Source organism: Vulpes vulpes, chromosome X (genome assembly GCF_048418805.1).
Source record: "Vulpes vulpes isolate BD-2025 chromosome X, VulVul3, whole genome shotgun sequence".
Lineage (NCBI taxonomy): Eukaryota > Metazoa > Chordata > Mammalia > Carnivora > Canidae > Vulpes > Vulpes vulpes.
In genome coordinates this window covers 103809852-103827768 of record NC_132796.1, presented here as the reverse complement: position 1 = coordinate 103827768, position 17917 = coordinate 103809852, and the positions used below count along the sequence as shown (strand labels likewise).

The window sequence follows — 17917 nt, the reverse complement described above, 5'->3', positions numbered from 1 at the left end:
GACGCATGCTTTGATCACTCACTCTACCCAAATGAGAAAGCGCTACATACTTTTCACTTCTTTCTCTTGCCACAGACTGCTCTGTCCAGCGTTCTTTAGTTGCCGAGTGTGTGCGTGTGTGCGAGCATATATGTGTACGCAGATATACGTGTATATATATGCGTGCATATATACGCTAAAACCTGAGCACGGCTCGCAGCAGCATGACCCTACCACCGCGAGCCCCCAGCATCATCTCCGCCCTGGGGGGCCTCCTCCCTGGCTGCCCCGGGGGGGAGAGGGGGCACTACCTGCCACGATTGGCTTGAAGCACCCCTTGCACTTGGGTGAGTCCTCCCGGGTGGTGCACTTGTTGCACAGGATCTTGTTGTCCTTGGCCACAAAGGTCTCGTTGGCCAAGGGGTGAAGGCACTTGGCGCAGCGGAAGCACGTGTCATGCCAGTAGCGGTTCTTATAGTGCACCTCCTGGAGACCAAGCACAAGGGGATGGGTTGCTGTGAGTGGCGCTGGGGGCATGGGGTGGGAGGCAGTGGCCCTCCCATCCAGACTGAGGTTTCTGGGGGCGGACTACACCTGCGGTGAGCGTTTCTGTGAGTCACACAAGGAGACGCCAAGGCGAGGAAGGAACATGAGCAAGAAAGGCCCATCCTGTGCAAGTCCTGCATCGGATACCTGGGGAGCCTCACACTGGTGGGGAGGTGCTGGGCATTGGCCCAGGAAGCCAGGGCTTCTGTTCCCTTACTGCCACAACCCTGTCCCCCCTGCCTTGCGTGGGTATTCCCCCCCCCCGTACGCCCATCCCCCTGCTCCCACTCCCCACCCCGGGGCCAGCGGCCCTACCTTGGAGTCTGCCCCAATGGGCTTCCGGCACTCTACGCAGGTATTGGCGCAGAACTTGTCAAAGCATTTCAGGCAGCAGTGGTGGCCGTCCTTCTGCACATACTTCTTCCCCTGGAGGGAGTCCCTGCAGTAGTGGCAGTCGAACTTTTCAGTCATGGTGCCCACCTTGTAGCTGGAGGGACCTGTGGGGGGCAAGCAGGCAGAGCCAATGAGCCCTGGGACGCTAGGAGTGTGCTGCCACTGAGGCCCTGGGGGTCGGTGGCATAGTGCCACCAGGGCCCAGAGGCCGGGTACCAGCTGCTGCCCAGCCTGGCTGGCCTCAGGCGCCACGACCGACCATAGGCACTTCACTAGGACCCTGGGAAGAAACAGCCCCCCCAACCCCTGCCTTCAGGGGGGTGCCAGGGTCTGGTGGGGGGTACAAGCAGGTCAGGGCTTGCGTTGATCTCACAGGGCTTCTGGCAAGGTAGGGTGGCTTCGAGCAGTGAGGTGAATGGGTGCAGGCAAGAGAAGGGGGGTTTCACGCAAAGGGGCACACAGGTTGGGCTCAGTGCCAGCGACAGCTCCTGATGGCTAACTGCTTGGCAGCCTGAGGAGGAGGAGGAGGAGGCATGCCCGGAGCCGCTGCTGGGCTCCCCATCCGCCTTCTAGGCAGTGATTGGGCCCTCCCTGCCAGGCTCTGGCTCTTCCTCCCAAGCTCCACTCCCTCCTTCTGCAGAAGTCAGCGCCTCTGACCCGGCTCCCTGCTGCCCATGTGAGCTATCCTTATGGATCTGTGCAAAATGCCTGCATCTAATCCTTCAAATCTGGCAGAACACTTTTAAATCCCGAACAGATCCCAGAGAGTTCCATCCAACATAGTTCCCGGACTGAGGCCTGAGCCATCACCCCGGAGAGAACTTTTTTTTTTAAAGATTTTATTTATTCATGAGAGACAGAGAGAGAGAGAGAGAGAGAGAGAGAGAGAGAGAGGCGCAGAGACATGGGCAGAGAGAGAAGCAGGCTCCATTCAGGGAGCCTGATGTGGGACTCATCCCGGGATCACGCCCTGGGCCAAAGGCAGACACTCAACCGCTGAGCCACCCAGGTGTCCTGCCAGAGAGGACTACTAACAATGGCATTCTCCGTTGGTACTGGCAAGGTCTACAACTATGCCCACTGGTCACAGCGATGTGCTGTTCCGTGACATGCCAAAATCAAGTTGCCCCGCTGTTCGAGCAAGCAAGGATCCATAGTCAATGACTTATTACTACTTAGGACATTTGCGGTTTGGGTTGGGGGTGGGAGGAAAAAGGCTTTTAAAACGTGTTAAGCTGATCATTCCAAGAACCCCTTCCACTGCCTTCACAGGAAATAACTCCCCTTGTCCCCAAGGCCCCCCAAGCCCAGGCCCCAGACTGCATGTCTGCAATCGCTAGCACTAAGGCACTCTGTTCATCCTGCCACCAAAAAGGTACCAAACGTGAGTTTCTATTAGCTTCCAACTTTTTTAAACATACGCTCATTTTCCATGTTCCCCCTGAAAGAGAAACATACGTGGGTAAATAGATAGCTATTGTTTAATTTGCACAGGAAACACAAGAATGGAGAGAATTTTCTCCAACTGCTCACAAACACGGCTATTGTGCTAACAAACATCCCAGGGTAATCTAGAGACAGAACGAGAGTAGCTGCCCAGTACTCACCGCGGCTCTTCCACTAGCTGAGCAGCCCCAGACTCCCACTTTGGGTCCCATTCCCAGTTTTTTTTATACAAACACATGTCCAAGTTGTTTGGATCCTGTTGCCACAGGCAACCAAATAGCAGAGAGTGAGCTAAGGAAACCACACCCTGCGTCTCCGAGCCCGCCTCGGCCGAGGCTGGTGAACCCTCACTCAGAACTGGGAGCATTTCGGAAGCCAGCCTCCAGACAAAGTGCATCGCACCACAGATGGGCAGAATGTTCTGGGCCAGCTGCAGCCCTGCCTGCCTAGGCAGGCCCTCTGACAGACCCCCTCATCTCCAAGGAGTGGACAACTGAAGTGAGTGGGTGCCATTTTCAGTTGCCCAAGACAGTTGTGTCACAGTTTGGAGGTGCCTTGAGACCAGAGAATGGTTCTTAGTGGCACTTTCTCCCCAAAAAGAAAATCGGGATGTTCCCTTACGTAACTGGGTTAGAGAGGAGAAGGAGAGACAGACTGAAACTGAGGTCTAGCTCCTTGAACTGCACAGTTTGCATAAGGCAGCTTTAAAAGTGCCACCAGCATCGGCGCAGACAGACAAAGAGCGCCCGCCACAGTGACAGCACGCTGCAAATCACTCCCCTCATTCATTCTTGCTGTTCGTTCACACGTCACATAAAATTCTTGTCTTATTAGCTTTTCCATCCCCAAATTGTGCCCCCAACAAAAATTTACTTTCTTGTGAGGAGCAGAATAGAGAAACCAAATCAATCTCCAGCAACGGTAAATGCCAGGAAATTCAATTATTAGTGGCTCCTAAAGGCCATTTGGCAGGAAATCAGAATTTGTAAGATTAGACAGCCTGGCTTCCTGCGTGGCCAGGAATCATGGGTGCCTGAGGCCTTCAGAGCCTATCTTCCCGGACCAGGGTGGAACATCCCCCTCCTCCCTCACCAAAGTGTCTGTTTAGAACAGAACTTGGAGCCACAGTCCTTTTCCTATTGCTTTTTTTTTTGATGTCTTTCGAAGGAAAAATGGCTTCCAAATATTTCTGTGCGCAAGTACCATATGGAGTTTCACCTCAGGCTCTTTCCAAGTCTTGGCTTTGTTGTAAAAACACAGGCATTGGGGGGTGCCTGGCTGGCTTGGTGGTTGAGCGGGTCTGCCTTTGGCTCAGGCTGTGATCTCGGGGTCCAGGGGTCGAGTCCCACATCGGGCTCCCTGCATGGAGCCCGCTTCCCCCTCTGCCTATGTCTCTGCCTCTCTATGCATCTCATGAATAAATAAATAAGATAATAAAAAACAAAACCAAAAAACATAGGTGTTGGTGTCACACAGACAGCCACCACCAGAAAGCACAGTGAGGTCTGTGTAGGTATTTGGAGCTCTGGGGAGCAGGCAGAGAGATCTCACCTGCCAAGCCTTTCTCACTTTAAAGCCACATACTTTCAAAGTGTCACTTTACCAATGCCAAGGTGGGCACTGGTTACTTTTAGAGTTCTAGAACCCGACACGCTCAGGGTGCCTATGCACCCAGCCGATGAAAGAACCCAGGGCTCACCAGCAGATCATGCAAGTCCCAGGGTGTGTTTGAAAGTGGAGTCCCATCAATGCAGCTGCTCCCCATGCTGTGGTCTGTTCTAGCATAGGGTCTTGAGCCAAGCCAAGGGAAACTAAGCAGGTCACCCCGAGTTAATGGTACCACTGTTGGAGCGTGCCACTTACTTAGGGTTTTCAAGTCCTAGCTTTTAGGCATTATAAGTTTTTCTTTCTGTAGTATGAAGACCTCAGGGTCATCTTCCATTCCTCCACACTGTACACTGAAACCCTGAGAGTCTGCACCCAGATGGACAGATTTCAAAGGGCGTATCATGTCCTCCTAAGGCTGATTGCCACAGCTGACTCAAGCCTTTTTGCACGTGTGTGGAAACACTTAGTTGTCAAGATAAAATAGGCCCTTCTAGGAATGCTAGCTTTATTGCCTAATAAGTAAATGGGCTGGAAACACTTAAAGCATGTTAACAACGCTGAGGTCAAATTCGTGAACTTTAGTACGTGTGTGTGTGTGTGTGTGTGCGCGCGCGCAATAATTCCACTGAAGTCGAACTCTGGGCAACCTGAAATGAGCTTACCTCATGTTTTTTCTAAACTTAGGACTATTTCGTCCCAAACTATATGAAACCTTCACGGCCGTATGCTTGAGCAGGAAGCCAGAGTGGTAGCCACTCCTGCTGATGAGATAGTTCCCATGTCAGAATTCTGCACCAAGTATGAAGGCATGTGAGGGCAAGATCATTCTGTTACTCTTCACCTTCAGAGCAGTTATGCTACTCAGGACAGTGCTGAGAGGCATGGAGGCTCCTAAAAAGATAGCCTGGGCTCTGATTCGTGGGCTCCAGCACCATGAGCCACGGTGAAAATCTGACTTCACAGGAAGAGAAAAGTCTGGCACCTCTCTTTGTTTCCCCTTTGTTAGAAATAAGAGAATCAAGAAAAATGAAGATCACATTTTACCCCTTCTTTGGGGGCTCTCCTTAATCTTACCGAATTACATAAGGCATTTATCGTTTAGGGGATACTTTTTCTTTTTCTTACCCCTTACCCATTTCTAAGGACACAAAATGCAAAGCCTTCTAACCTTCCACAACTTCCAGATCTGGTTCCCCTGACCCGCTGCTGTTATCTGGGAAAGGGCGCCCCATCCATCATCGCACAAAGCACTGGATACAAAGGTACTTCCTTTCCTGTCGGTCTCTGCCCTCAGGTGGCAGCTCTTTGACTAATCTTAGCCTCCGAGTCTCGAGTCTCGTAGACAGAAATGAGGCTTCTCTAGCACAGAAGAAGTTTGCAAATACACCAGGAGTCCTGGGGACCTGAGCCGGGGCCTCTGTCTCCACTAGCACACAGTATGTGCCTGTTGATTGGCAGATGGAAGAGATAGGTCACTGCCACGAAGCTCCTAAAACCTCTTTCATTAAAAGCATTTTATGACAAATACTTGTTTTTAAAAACCAGGGCACAGCTCCTGCCACCCTAACACGCTGATGTCCGACCCTTGGTCCTTTACAGATGGAGCAGGCTCAAATGCAGATGGAAATGTGACTGGTTGATCATATTTTAGATATTTATTCCAAGATGGTTGTCTGATTCTCTTGCTGTGCCTGCTTCAAAAGACACATCATTCTTCACTTAATAAACAAGTTTCCTCTTTCAGAAAATTCCTGAATGACATCCAACATGCTAAAGGGGGGTGCTCTACATCAACTTTAGTATCTCAAAAAAAGTCTTGGCTTTTGATGCCAGCCTGTCGGAGAAACGTGATATTGCAACATTTCTTTTTGAACTGTAAATCTTTCATTAGAGAAGATTCAATTTGTATTCAATAACCCTGCTTGTGTTTTTTTTTTTTAAGGATCGACTTACCTTTTTAAAAGAATTTTATGTATTTATTCATGAGAGACACACACAGAGAGGCAGAGACACAGGCCGAGGGAGAAGCAGGCTCCATGCAGGGAGCCCCATGTGGGACTCGATCCCAGGTCTCCAGGATCACGCCCTGAGCCAAAGGCAGATGCTCAACCACTGAGCCACTCAGACGTCCTCTGCTTGTGTTTTTATATGGATTTTCTCCAGTATTTCTTGCTAATGTCCATTTCCACCCCCTCATGCCCGAGTGGCTCAAAATAGGAAGATTTAAGGAATCAGTGAATCTTAGGGCAAAGAATCATTCTTCGATGTGCTTCCCCTGAGTGGTAGAACGTACAGTATAAACAATGAACATCAACCCAGATGGAAAAAGAAATCCAGGTTATTTCTGGTCTGTTAATTGCTAAGTCCAACATACCAGTTCGTTAGTCACTCCATGAATAAATATTGGCTTCCAAAGAAAGGGCAGATTGCTTTCCTGAGAACATTCAACAAATGGGGCGAAGCCTTAGCCGATGAATAGGACGCTTGTATGGCAGACTTGCTAAGGCACCTGGAGGTGTCGTCAGACATTTGAGAATAAATACCTAACTTGCTGCAATGAGACGGAGCTCATGAGTCATGGCTGAAAAGTAGTCTTTCACAGAATCTCATAGAAAATCAGAGAGTGTTTTTTTCCCTTAAAAACAGAACATGTATGAAGTGATTCAATGCGATTTGCAACTTTGCCTGTACACTCCATTTAAAAAAGCTCATAGATCTCTTTTGGGTCAGTGGTGTACAGGTTTAGATTATGTCTGGTGATGAGAGGGTTGGATAGAAGTAATTGAACAAAAACTGATGTGCCACTGAACTTCCACCAGGCCAGATCCCATCCCAGGACTATTCTGTCAGTATACAAAGCTCTTCTTAACATTGCACACAGTAGGTGAGCACCCTCCATCTTTTGCATGGGAAAACAAGTGCTTCCAACCTGGCAGCAACAGACCACATGTTCTTTAGTTTTTCTAGTTGTGGCCAAGTAGTTGGCGGTTGTTTGGTGGTCATTAGAAGTATAAAACACTCAAGGTTTACCCTTGACCAAGTCTCCTGATTGGTCAGTTATTTTAAGAACCCAACCCAGTTTGATGACTCGCTCACCCCACCATTCAATTTTCTGTCCCTGCACCCCAAAAAGACTGCTGGGTGTGTGAGATCCACTGGGCAGTGGCTGGCAAAGGGAATTCATGGCTACATAACATGACAAATGGTCTTACTTCCCTCCCCATCCACACCCCCAGCCTCCCATCCACACCCCCACCTGGGCCCTCAACTTGCAAGACTAAGGTTAAAGGAACCCAATCTACATAATCATCTTGCAGACTGAAAGTGTTCAATAACAAAAGTATAAAATCTTGTCCTTGGAATGTCCTCTGGGTATAGGGATGGTCACTAAAAATGGATCCTGATCCAATGATCTGAACCTCTAATTTGTCCATACAAAACTCATTTCAGGGCAACATGCATTTTTTTTTTTTTTTTGTGAGGCCTCCTCTCCCGTCTACTTTCACAGAGCTATAAACTTCTAATGCAATATAAAAAGCTAGCCCCTCATTTTAAGAATCATCGAAGAGCTGTCAATAACCTAATTTGGTCACAGTTCTTGTTTCCAGATTTATAGAAGCAAGAATCATGTCCGGATTTGGTGCAAAGTAAAGCCAGAGGTTGGGTATATTGTAAATAGGTGACTTTTTAAATGTATTTCCCTATTCTGTCATTTAATCAAAATAAAATGGGGAGTTACTCTACCAGTTCACATGCTTGGTCAAGGTCCATTGGAACAACTGGTGCAGGTGAATAGTTTGCCTGCACCCAGAGAATGTGTATGTTGGCTGATTACCACAATCTCAGGTATGCAGTACCATGTTTGTAAAATGGTTCCTGGGGGGGTTTGGGAAAAACAGAGACAGCTCTTCAACATTTGGGAACAAGACAGACATTGCATATTAATTCATTAAAGCAGGGAATGCCATTGCAGTGCATTTGTTTTAAAACACCTGAGGATGGGGCACCTGGGTGGCTGGTTTAGCATCTGCCTTCGGCTCAGGACATGATCCCAGAATGCTGGGATCGAGTCCCACATCGGGTTCCTCACAGGGAGCCTGCTTCTCCCTCTGCCTGTCTCTGCCTCTCTCTCTCTCTCTCTCTCTCTCTCTCTCTCTCTCTCTCATGAATAAATATAACCTTAAAAAAATAAAATAAAACACCTGAGAGAAATTTCCAAAAGTACTTTCATTATTTAAATTTTGATGGGCAAAACGCCTGTGTGGCTCAGTGGTTGAACATCTGTCTTCAGCTCAGGTCATGATCTTGGGGGTCCTGGGACAGAACTCCACATTGGGCTCTTTGCTCAGCAAGGAATCAATTTTTCCCTCTCCTGTGCTCTCCGCCCCCCTCAAGTAAATAAATAAAATCTTTTAAAAATATATTTTGATGAGCTGTTAAAAAATTTGAGAACTATTTTTCTCAAAGACTGCCACCCCAAATTACTTTGTCTGAAAGCTGGGAGACAGGCCAAAAGTGCCTGTTTCTGAGAGAGGGGACCGTTATTTAGGCAGAGGGCAAAAGAGCCACGATGACATTCTTGGCTCTGGAGGAGAGACAGGCAGCAGGGTGACTTCAGAGAGCCAGGCCTTCTGGGGAAGGTGGTCTGTTGTTCAGCCCTTCAGCCCCTGTCCTGGGGGTGTCTGGCCACAGCCCAAGGGCTTCCTTCATGCCAGCTTACAAAACAAAGAGACGACTCTCATGGAAATGATGGTCTAATTTGCCCCCTTTTTGGATATGAACAATTCCTAGCCGATGTGCCACATTGAGAGGATCATAGTTGCTTCTCTTTGGATGGACTTAACCTATCAGTCAGGGGAGGGAAGACGTGGTGAGACATTATGGACTTTCTCCCTCAGGCTCCATATTTAGTTGACGTTTCCTAACATACCTTAAATTCAATTTAAAGCAGTCAAGGTGAACGTCCATATCCTATAAATAACAAAGAACTGCTAACACATCCCCCTGCCCCAATAAAAATCTTCCCTCACACAATCTCTTGTCATTTCACAGGATGCCCTGAAAAATGTGAACTATAGTAGTAAGTTTAGATTTTTACAAAACAAGCCACCCAAACGGCCTCTTGTCTTTGCCACAGCAGCAGAAGGCAGGATGCAACACAGACGAGCTAGGAGTGACTTACTATTTCGACGAGCCCGAAATCATTTCGTCAAAAAGTTATCTTTGAGTTGGCTGGCGGATTCACTGCCCCAACAAAATCGTGCTCGATGCAAGATAAAGAACGTGAAGCTTTACCTGAGTGTCTATGGGAAGCCATGGCTCACAGACCAAGTTCAGGAGCAGCACCTAGATCCGTCTTCCTTTGACCCCAGCTGATACGGCTGTGGCTCATTTGTGAACATACATTTAAGGGGAAGTGGCTAACACAAAAATAACCAGGAGCAGATGGCCCACCCCTCCCCAGAGATCACAACCTTAATCCCACTAGAAAATTCTTAACCATTTTAGGTGATCCAAGGGAGAAGAATAGGACCCAGTAAAAATACCAAACACTACATATAAATACCTGTGGGGCTACTCACCATCCAAATTAGCTCCAGAGCCAGAGAGGCCACATAGAAAGTCATCCCTGTACCGGAATAAAATTTGGACTCGGCTCTGGCATAGCTTAACGCTGAGCCATCCTTATTAATCCACTTTATATGCCGAAATGGCTTGCACCGGGCCCTATGAAGACGTTTTTGTGCTGCTAATGATAGAAGTCACTGTAAGGGACAGACTAGTGTCACCCAGTATAAGGAAAAGGCATTAGACCTGAGGAATACAGAGATATAGGGCTTCATCTACATCCTCCTTGCTATGGACCAGACCCGAACAGGACCCTGAAAGAGCGATTCTAGCCATACATCCTCTTAGTGTCAGATGACATACCCACTATTTACACAGGGAACATACTTTGCCCCACAAGTGAAATCTCCTGCTTTTTGGAGTTGGGCACAACAAAAGTCAAAATATGGATGAAAATGAAGAGGGCAACATAATATGTTGTAACAGCTGGAGGAGGGCCTGTAAGTCCCTCCATGACCCTGCGCCCGCTCCTTCTCTGGCTGCATCCTCATGCCCTTCACTCCAGCCTCACGCCGACCTCTTCGCTGGCTTCTACATCCTGTAGACATGCCCCACCTCGGGCCCCAGCACGTGTTCCCCCAGCACAGCGCCTCTTGCGGGTGCTCCTCTACTTCTTTCTGAGTTTTGCTCCCTGGACCACCCTACTGAAAACTGCAACCATGCTCCCTGTCCCCACTCTGTACTCGCTCCCCCAATTTATTTCCCACCATAACTATCTATTGAAAAATGACTGAAAAGAGGCAAAAAAGTATTCATTGGGTCCCTATAAAACCAAAACAGAGTCCCACCTGGAACCCAGAGAGTGTCTTTGGCCACTGAATGTCAAGGAAGGCATCCGAGCTTCACTCAGGGGCAGGCCCCAGGATCAATACCTTATAGACACTGCCTTGTCTTGTGTATGTCACCGGTTTCAGCCCAGTTCTGCACCTCCCCTAGCAGGCTGGGGGCCGGGCCAGAAATGCTTCATGGATACATGGATGAATGACTTTTATAGTTCTTATGCTCTTCAACTGTCTAATGAAAAAGTTATTCTTGGGGCACCTGGGTGGTGCAGTCGGTTAAGCATCTGACTTGGTTTTGGCTCAGGTCTTGATCTCATGGTTGTGAGATCGAACCCTGTGGCAGGCTCCCTGCAAAGCAAGGAGTCGTCTTCTCTCTTTCCCTCTGCCTCTGCCCCTTCCCCTCACTCGCCCTCTCTCTCAATAGATAAATACATCTTAACAAAAGAGAGTGTACACAACAAGGCGGGAAGGGGTGGGGGAGACGGAGAGACAGTCTCGAGTAGCCTCCCGGCTGAGCACAGAGCCTGATGAGGGGTAGATCTCATGACTCTGAGATCACGACCTGAGCCAAAACTAAAAGTTGAACGCTTAACAGACTATGCCACCCAGGCGCCCCTGAAAAAGTCATTCTAGAAGATGGCTGAGGGGTGCCTGGGTGGCTCAGTCGGTGAAGCATCTAACTTTGGCTCAGGTCATGATCCTGGGGTCCTGGGATTGAGCCCCAGATCGGGCTCCCTGCTCAGTGGGGAGCCTGTTTGTGTGCAGGCTCTCTGTCAAATAAATAAAATCTTTAAAAATAAATAAGAGAATTTTGAAAATTTTAAAAACAACTTAAAAAGTAAAAGATGACTGAAATTGTAACCTTTGGTTAGCCGGAAATGACAGAGCAACAAAAGCTGGGATGTCACAGGCAAATTTGTCCCATGTTGCGTCCAGGCCTCAGTCTGGGAAAAGGCGGGTGACACTGTGCCTTCCAACCTGCCGCAGCCCCTTTCTCAGCGGCCCGACTAAATGCTACAGAGGGGCTGGCCAGTTGGGATGCCACAGCACCCCTGAAATAAAGCTCCGTGTCTTGCACGGCAGAAATGTGGGGACTGTATGAGATGATTCACCTTGACCAACAGGAAACCAGATTTTAGCGAGGTGCCTTCTGAGGTGGAGCTTTCCCGAGATAAGTCAGTTCTGGCTTCAAGCCCTGCATCAGGGGGTGTATTTTTTCAGCAAGTGCAGGGGCCCTGTTAGTGTTCCGAGCAGTCCCTACAGAATATAGACAGATGGACAGCTGGACAGCCTCAGCAAGTTAGCAAACACACAAAAATTTTGTCAAAACACAGGAGAAAACGCATAACCCAGAGAGCTGCTTTGCGGCCCCGAATTAGTCAGTGGCCGAGGACAAGGTGCTGTGAGTGGGAGCCTGGTCATTCCACCTGTTCCCCACTCCTGCCTCACTGCCCTCCCCACCCCGCACATCACTCCCCCATCCTGCCACACCCCACCTTCCTTCTCCAACCTCAGGAATTATGAACCCTGCCTGCTCGGTGTGTGTGTGTGTGGGGGGTTCCCCAGCACCTGTGGCCTCGAGTTAGAACTGCAACTCTCACAAAACCAAGAGAAAGGCCCTCTGGTAAGGTGACAGACAATTCCTCCTAAGGAGGGCTGGTCACTGCCCTGCTGGGGGATCAGCAGTTCTAGACCCTGGCAGTTATTTAGCTCCAGGCTCCAGAATAGCCGCTGCTTTCGCTAGCATGCAGGCCAGCTTCATTACACATGAACAGCATGATGTTTAATAATCTCCTTAATAACCACTGTAGTGTTTACAAAGCACCTTCCTTCATTTACTGTTGGTGGGGCTGGCTGCCGCGTGATGCACAAACCTCTCTGCTGTCTGAAGGCCTTTCCAGGCCTTTATTCTCTCACACTTCATTGTGCGTCAGGATGATTTCTCAGTGGGTGTGAGGCATCAAAAGCCCCGAGCTTCCGCTCGGATGTGGTACTCTGAGAACCACTCACTTCGGAGCTCATCTCTCTGGATGCTCTTGCCTTCCAACGACTCTGCAGTTAAGTTGTGACCTACTTTGAGGCTCCACCCGCAGATAATCCCATCCCCTCCCTTCATTTACTTTATAACGTAAACACTGAACAGATGTCCTACTATGTGACACAAGATATTATTCTGGTCACCGAGAGTACGATGTGGTCCTTTCTTCCAAGCTCATGGACATCAATGCACGAACGAGCATCGGCAGGAGGCAGGGGAGGGCAGCTACCCCCGTAGATGTGAGGGGCATTGGGTCTTATAACAGGCACACATCTGCGTGTGGGCTCAGATAAGACTTGATGGATGTCAAGACATGTGACCTGGTCCCTGAAAGAATGGAAATGAGGGTCGTTGCAAGGGAAGGTGCAGCAAGAGCGAAGGCAGGGTACAGCCTCATGGGGACAGGGGCGCGGTGTCGGGAAGTGGTGGCACAGAAGCCTGGTGGGCAGGAGGTAGCAGGCCCTCAGAGGTCAGGGTCTGGAGCCATCGGGGCAACCAGGGGGAACCTGGGAGGCAGAGCTGGTGGAAGATGTCACTGGCTCACCCCCTTTAATGGGATGATCCAAGCCACCTGGTGAGAGATGTGGGCCTGACTGTGTGGTTCCGGAGAGAGTCACGTTTGTGGGCATTCCTGCACAGGCCCAACCCTGTACTCTTGACCTCACGAACGCCCAATACCCCAGGGTGGAGGGAGGGGATCGGACTTCCAAAGTTCAAAGTGGTATGACTTACAAGTCCAGCATGGCCAATTTGGGACCTGGGTGGCCCACACTGGCAGGAGGTTCCTCAGAATCTCATCTTGTAACCGGCTTGTGGGCATCCTCCTCCCTTACCTATTTTAGCGAGGTAAAGCTATAGTTTTCCTTTTACCAAAGAAATTTCAAAATGGTTGAAAACTTCTTCAGACAATCAGGGCCACTCGTCACAGCCAGAGGCAAGAGCCTGGCAACCAAGTGGAATGGACTCTGTGTCTACACCAGTGCTTTCATCCTCACCACTTCTCTCATCCCCCTCGTTCTCCCTTTGCCCATCACTAATTAACACACTCTAAAGGGTTTTTCTTCCATATAATTCTGTCCGGTCACTAGGCCCTTGGCCAGCAATTTCACTGAGTGACTCCAACGGTGAGATTCAGGCACCTAGTCATGCACTATGATATGATGTGATTCCATGTTGAGCTCTCTGGAGTATCTCTTGTCCTGTGTGCTCTTGCCAGAAAAGGCCCAGTATGGCTTAAGCCATCTCATGTTCCTGTCAATCTTTAGGGTGGGAAGAGTACTTTTTCTGACAAGTCAAATTTTGCAAAGTCACTGTGCTGAAGTGTCACAATTCAGGGCATATGCATCAAGGAGTAAAATGAAGGAGCCACCCCCCAAAACCACATGGGGGGTGACTTCATCCCGCAATATCCAAATGAAAGCAAACTCTCAGAACTGTGCCTCCCCAAAGGCTCTCTGAATTGCAGGGCCAAGGAAAAGGAGGCCTGGGAAAGGGGAAGGACTGCCACCAATGAGGTAAGCTATGGGCAGTGGAAGACCCTGTACTGAGCCAAGAACCTTGAAAAGGCTCATCACACAAGAGAAGACCTGTCCACCTCATGATTAACCAGGGCTTACATAGTTTCCTTGTGATACTCACTTGGAAATGAAGAATTTATTCACTTTTAATTTTTTAAGATTTTATTTATTTGAGAGAGAGAGAGAGAGAGAGAGAGAGAGTGAGAGAACATAAGCAGGGAGGAGGGACAGAGGAAGAAGCAGACTCCCTGATGAGTGGGGATCCTGACATGTGGCTGTATCCCAGGACTCTGGGATCATGCCCTGAGCCGAAGGCAGATGCCCAACCGACTGAGCCACCCAGGCACCCCCGAGATGAAGAATTTAAACACGTGCTATGGCCTGCGCCATTTGATTTTTGCAAAGGTCATTCTATGATTAGGGAGTTTTAAATGTCTCCTGCCCCCAGCATCTGCCACCTCCTAGACTCTCACCAAGATGTAGGAACGGTCCCAACTACAACCTATAGATATTTTTATGGGCCTCTAACCAGAAAGCACCATCAGGACAACGCTATACAAATGATTTTCAAAGTAAGACACTATGATGACCTCAGATTAAAAAAAAATGAAGCAGCACTTAAAAGAGAAAATAAAGAGAAAAACATAGAAGCAAAGGAACAGAAATCAGAGAGTTTTAGAAGGAAATATGTAATGTGAATGTAGAATCTCAGATCAGATGAAAATAAATGTTTCATGAAACTGAGAAGCTAGTAGGGATAAATCTTTGTCATATTTTAGGTGTTAAAATTCTCTTCCAGTCTATTTCTACCACCCACTTGTGATATATCTGTTTTATTTCCATGTTGCCATGTGCCGTGACTCAAAACACCCTTTCAATCATGCTAAGTCCTGGCATTCACCAAGCCCACCTGTTATGGACATTTCAAGCCTCTGATAGATGCTCAAGGGCTAAACATTCTCTGACCCTAGTCTATAATTTACCCAGCTGATTAATATCTGTAACAGGAAAGGACAGGACCTTGAATAAGCTGCTAACTGGGATCGACTACCTTGACCAGAGGCGTCATGACAGTACCTCATGAACCCTGCCTCCTTATGTGACAGTTCACCTACTAACATGTAATCTGTTTTCATTTACCAAAAGACTGCAATTACCACACTACCTTATTATGCATTGGTGTGGCCCTGGAATTCAGGGCAAAGGTCAGACACCTTCTGAGTGGCTCTGGGAGGTTTGGTCATGGGGCACAGAGTGGCAGTGGGAGCACAGGAGGAAAGAGATAACACGGGGTTCCAGGGGGTCACTCGGGAAGTCTACATTTCGGTAGTTAACAGGGTTGACAGAGAGGGCACCTCAGGTTTCTGGAGGGGTGAAAGGACATGAAAGGTGAAAGCCTCGCTTGGCCCCCACCTGTCGAGTTTCCCGAGGGCCATGATCCTTCTGCCTGAGTGGTGTCGCAATCCGGATTTGAAGCATACGTTACAGGCAGACTCGGGAGGGTGGTGGGCCCCAGTGATCCATGTCTGAGAGAGCAAACATGAATGGCTTTCAGTGGAAAGAGCTATTCTGTTTGGAAGGCCAGGCCTTATGCCTTGAAAACATCACAGCAGGACCAGAGTAAAGGCCAGTGTGATCTTGCCGGTGCCCTGGTGTGACCTTACCGCCCCAAAGGGCAGCTTATTTTCTCTGTCAGTCTGTCCATGGTGAGGACAGAGGCTACAGGCAGGGTCTGTGCGAGATGCCACCTTCACAAAATGCCATAAAGACTGTTGGAAACCACCTTACAAACCACCTGGCCCAGCCAACCCCCTTTGACAGACGGCAAAACTAAAGCCTTGAGATGGGACATGACCTGCCTCACTGCCTTATCAGTAGCTCCACATCTAGAACCCAAGCACCCAGAACCGTGACGCCTCGCCCCTTGCACATCAGGCTGCTTCCAGCAAGGGTTCCTTACTCATGACACTGTAAAACTTGGGACCACAGTTTATGGCCCCTTGACTTCAGAGAGTCATCGGCAGAGGCTGGGTGTCTGGGTGATGGACCTCAAGACTCAGGGACAGATGTGTGATTTGCAGGTGAAACACCCTACAGATCCTCTCATGCTGCAGCAAGAGTCTGGGCACAGACCAGACACTTTGGCTGAGGCGACTGGGAAGGAGCCTCTGATGACGGGCCAGGAGAGGGAAGGTCCAGGTCAATGGAGGGGCCAAGGGTCCACCTACAACAGCTGACGCTCAAGGAGCACAAGTGACCGCTTCCAAAGCTCTTGAAGGCAAGTGATGCGCTCCCATGCCAGGCAGCGGCTATGTGAACAGAATGACAGGAACACAGAGTTCGGCAAGCAGAACACGAGAAGGACTCTGCAGCTAGAATGGCAGAAGCCACCGAAGGTCACACACTTGGAAAGATCACATCCCCCTTGCCCCAAATCCCAACCTTTCTTGTTCCTTTTCAAGCAGTGTGATCATCAAGGCGAACAAACATGTGAATATGTACCAAGTAGATAAGGCCAGCCAGTCTCAGGTGTGGAGGAGGAAACCGGGAGCCAGGGCGAGGACTCCACCGCATTTGATGGAATGCAGATCAAATGGGTGTAGACAGGCCTATAACGATTTCTGAGGGCTTCTGCGCAAGATATTCAAATCTTAATTTTTGTGTGAGACTGCCTGAACAACTAACATCGTTCAAAGATAGACGGCATGGGATTGGCCCTGAGTTTAAGACAGGTGTATCTATTTTCTCAAGTTTCAAGGGAACAGTGTAATGGTTAAGGGGCACAGACTCCTGAGCCAGAACATCTATAATGAAATCCTGTCTGGACCACATACTGGTTGTGCACCAGAAAATTCTCCTTAACTTCTCTGTGATTCAGTTTGCTCCTCTGCAGAATGGGGATAAACAGGGGCACCTATGTTAACAGGGTTGTTGTAAGCACGATATGTTGCTATTTATCCAATTATACTCTACAGGTGAGCATTCCTAGGCAGCAGATTCCTGCAAAAGAAAAATTTCTTTCTCAGTTTACCAGTTCACAGAGGACGTGGAAAAGAGGTAGAGCCCAACTATAAGAGTTACGGGCAGGAGTTGTCTCCACTAGGACAATTCTACATATCCTAGGGATTCAGAGGACTCAGCCTCTAGCAGCATGACAGCCCAGAAGACAGAGCTGCATGTCCTGCATGGACGCAGACAGTTTAGGAACAGATGATGGACTCCTAGGGGGAACAAGTTTGCTCTCTTGATCCTCTAGTGAAAATAAAAGACCTCCTAGGGTCTAGGTCACCTGCTCAGTCTTGGAACAGGGATGGATTTTCCCTATATCCCTCCAACCAAGTGAGGGCCCAGTGAACCCAATGGATGATTAGACCTTCCAACACAACAAATAAAGGCTGGCTTTGATGGGACTATTTAATGAGGCAGGCCACCAAGGATTGCATCTCTGATTTTTAGTTGGCCTGTGGAGATCAACAACAAGAAGAGGCTATACCTAAACCATCAGAAACAGTAGCTCTGGCCATAACATAGGTTAGTTCTGTATATATTATGTGAGTTGATTCTGAATGAATGCCAAGGGCATGGATCTCAAAGACCTATCTTTGGGGTGCCTGGGTGGCTTAGTTGGTTAAGCACTTAACTCTGGGTTTTGGGTGAAGTTGTGATCTCAGGGTCATAGGATTGAGCCCTGCATCAGGCTCCACACTCAGCAGGGAGTCTTTGGATTGTCTCCTTCCCACTCCGCTCTCTCTCTCAAATAAATAAATAAAATATTTTAAAAGCCTTATCTTACTAGGCCACTCAGAGGAAGGGCTCAGCAGCTGACCCAAGGAAAGATGGTGTGTGGGGAGACTTGGCTTGAGTGAGCACAGGAGAAAAAGGGCAGACTGGTCCAAATGATTCTCTGAGGCTCCTTTCAAAGCTGTCACAAAATCTCAATCCCACATACCGAAAGTCCTTAATATCCATCAGGGCTTCCC

General features: G+C 48.7%; 1 protein-coding gene across 14 annotated transcripts in view; it reads right to left on the bottom strand.

Moving 5' to 3' along the window:
- Positions 1 to 17917, bottom strand: part of FHL1 (four and a half LIM domains 1) — a 63558-nt gene that overhangs the window by 3837 nt on the left and 41804 nt on the right. For 8 of the 14 annotated variants that reach the window (XM_072743954.1, XM_072743949.1, XM_072743955.1 and 5 more), the window contains exons 3-4: positions 841 to 1022; positions 291 to 465 (exon numbers count right to left, since the gene is read on the bottom strand). In XM_072743954.1, the coding sequence (XP_072600055.1) occupies positions 291 to 465; positions 841 to 996 (331 nt within the window). In that variant the 5' untranslated portion in view covers positions 997 to 1022. Of the gene's footprint in view, positions 1 to 290; positions 466 to 840; positions 1023 to 2525; positions 2623 to 9154; positions 9565 to 17917 lie in introns of those variants that run through there. The other 6 variants (XM_072743959.1, XM_072743953.1, XM_072743948.1 and 3 more) reach the window with 6 other exon arrangements.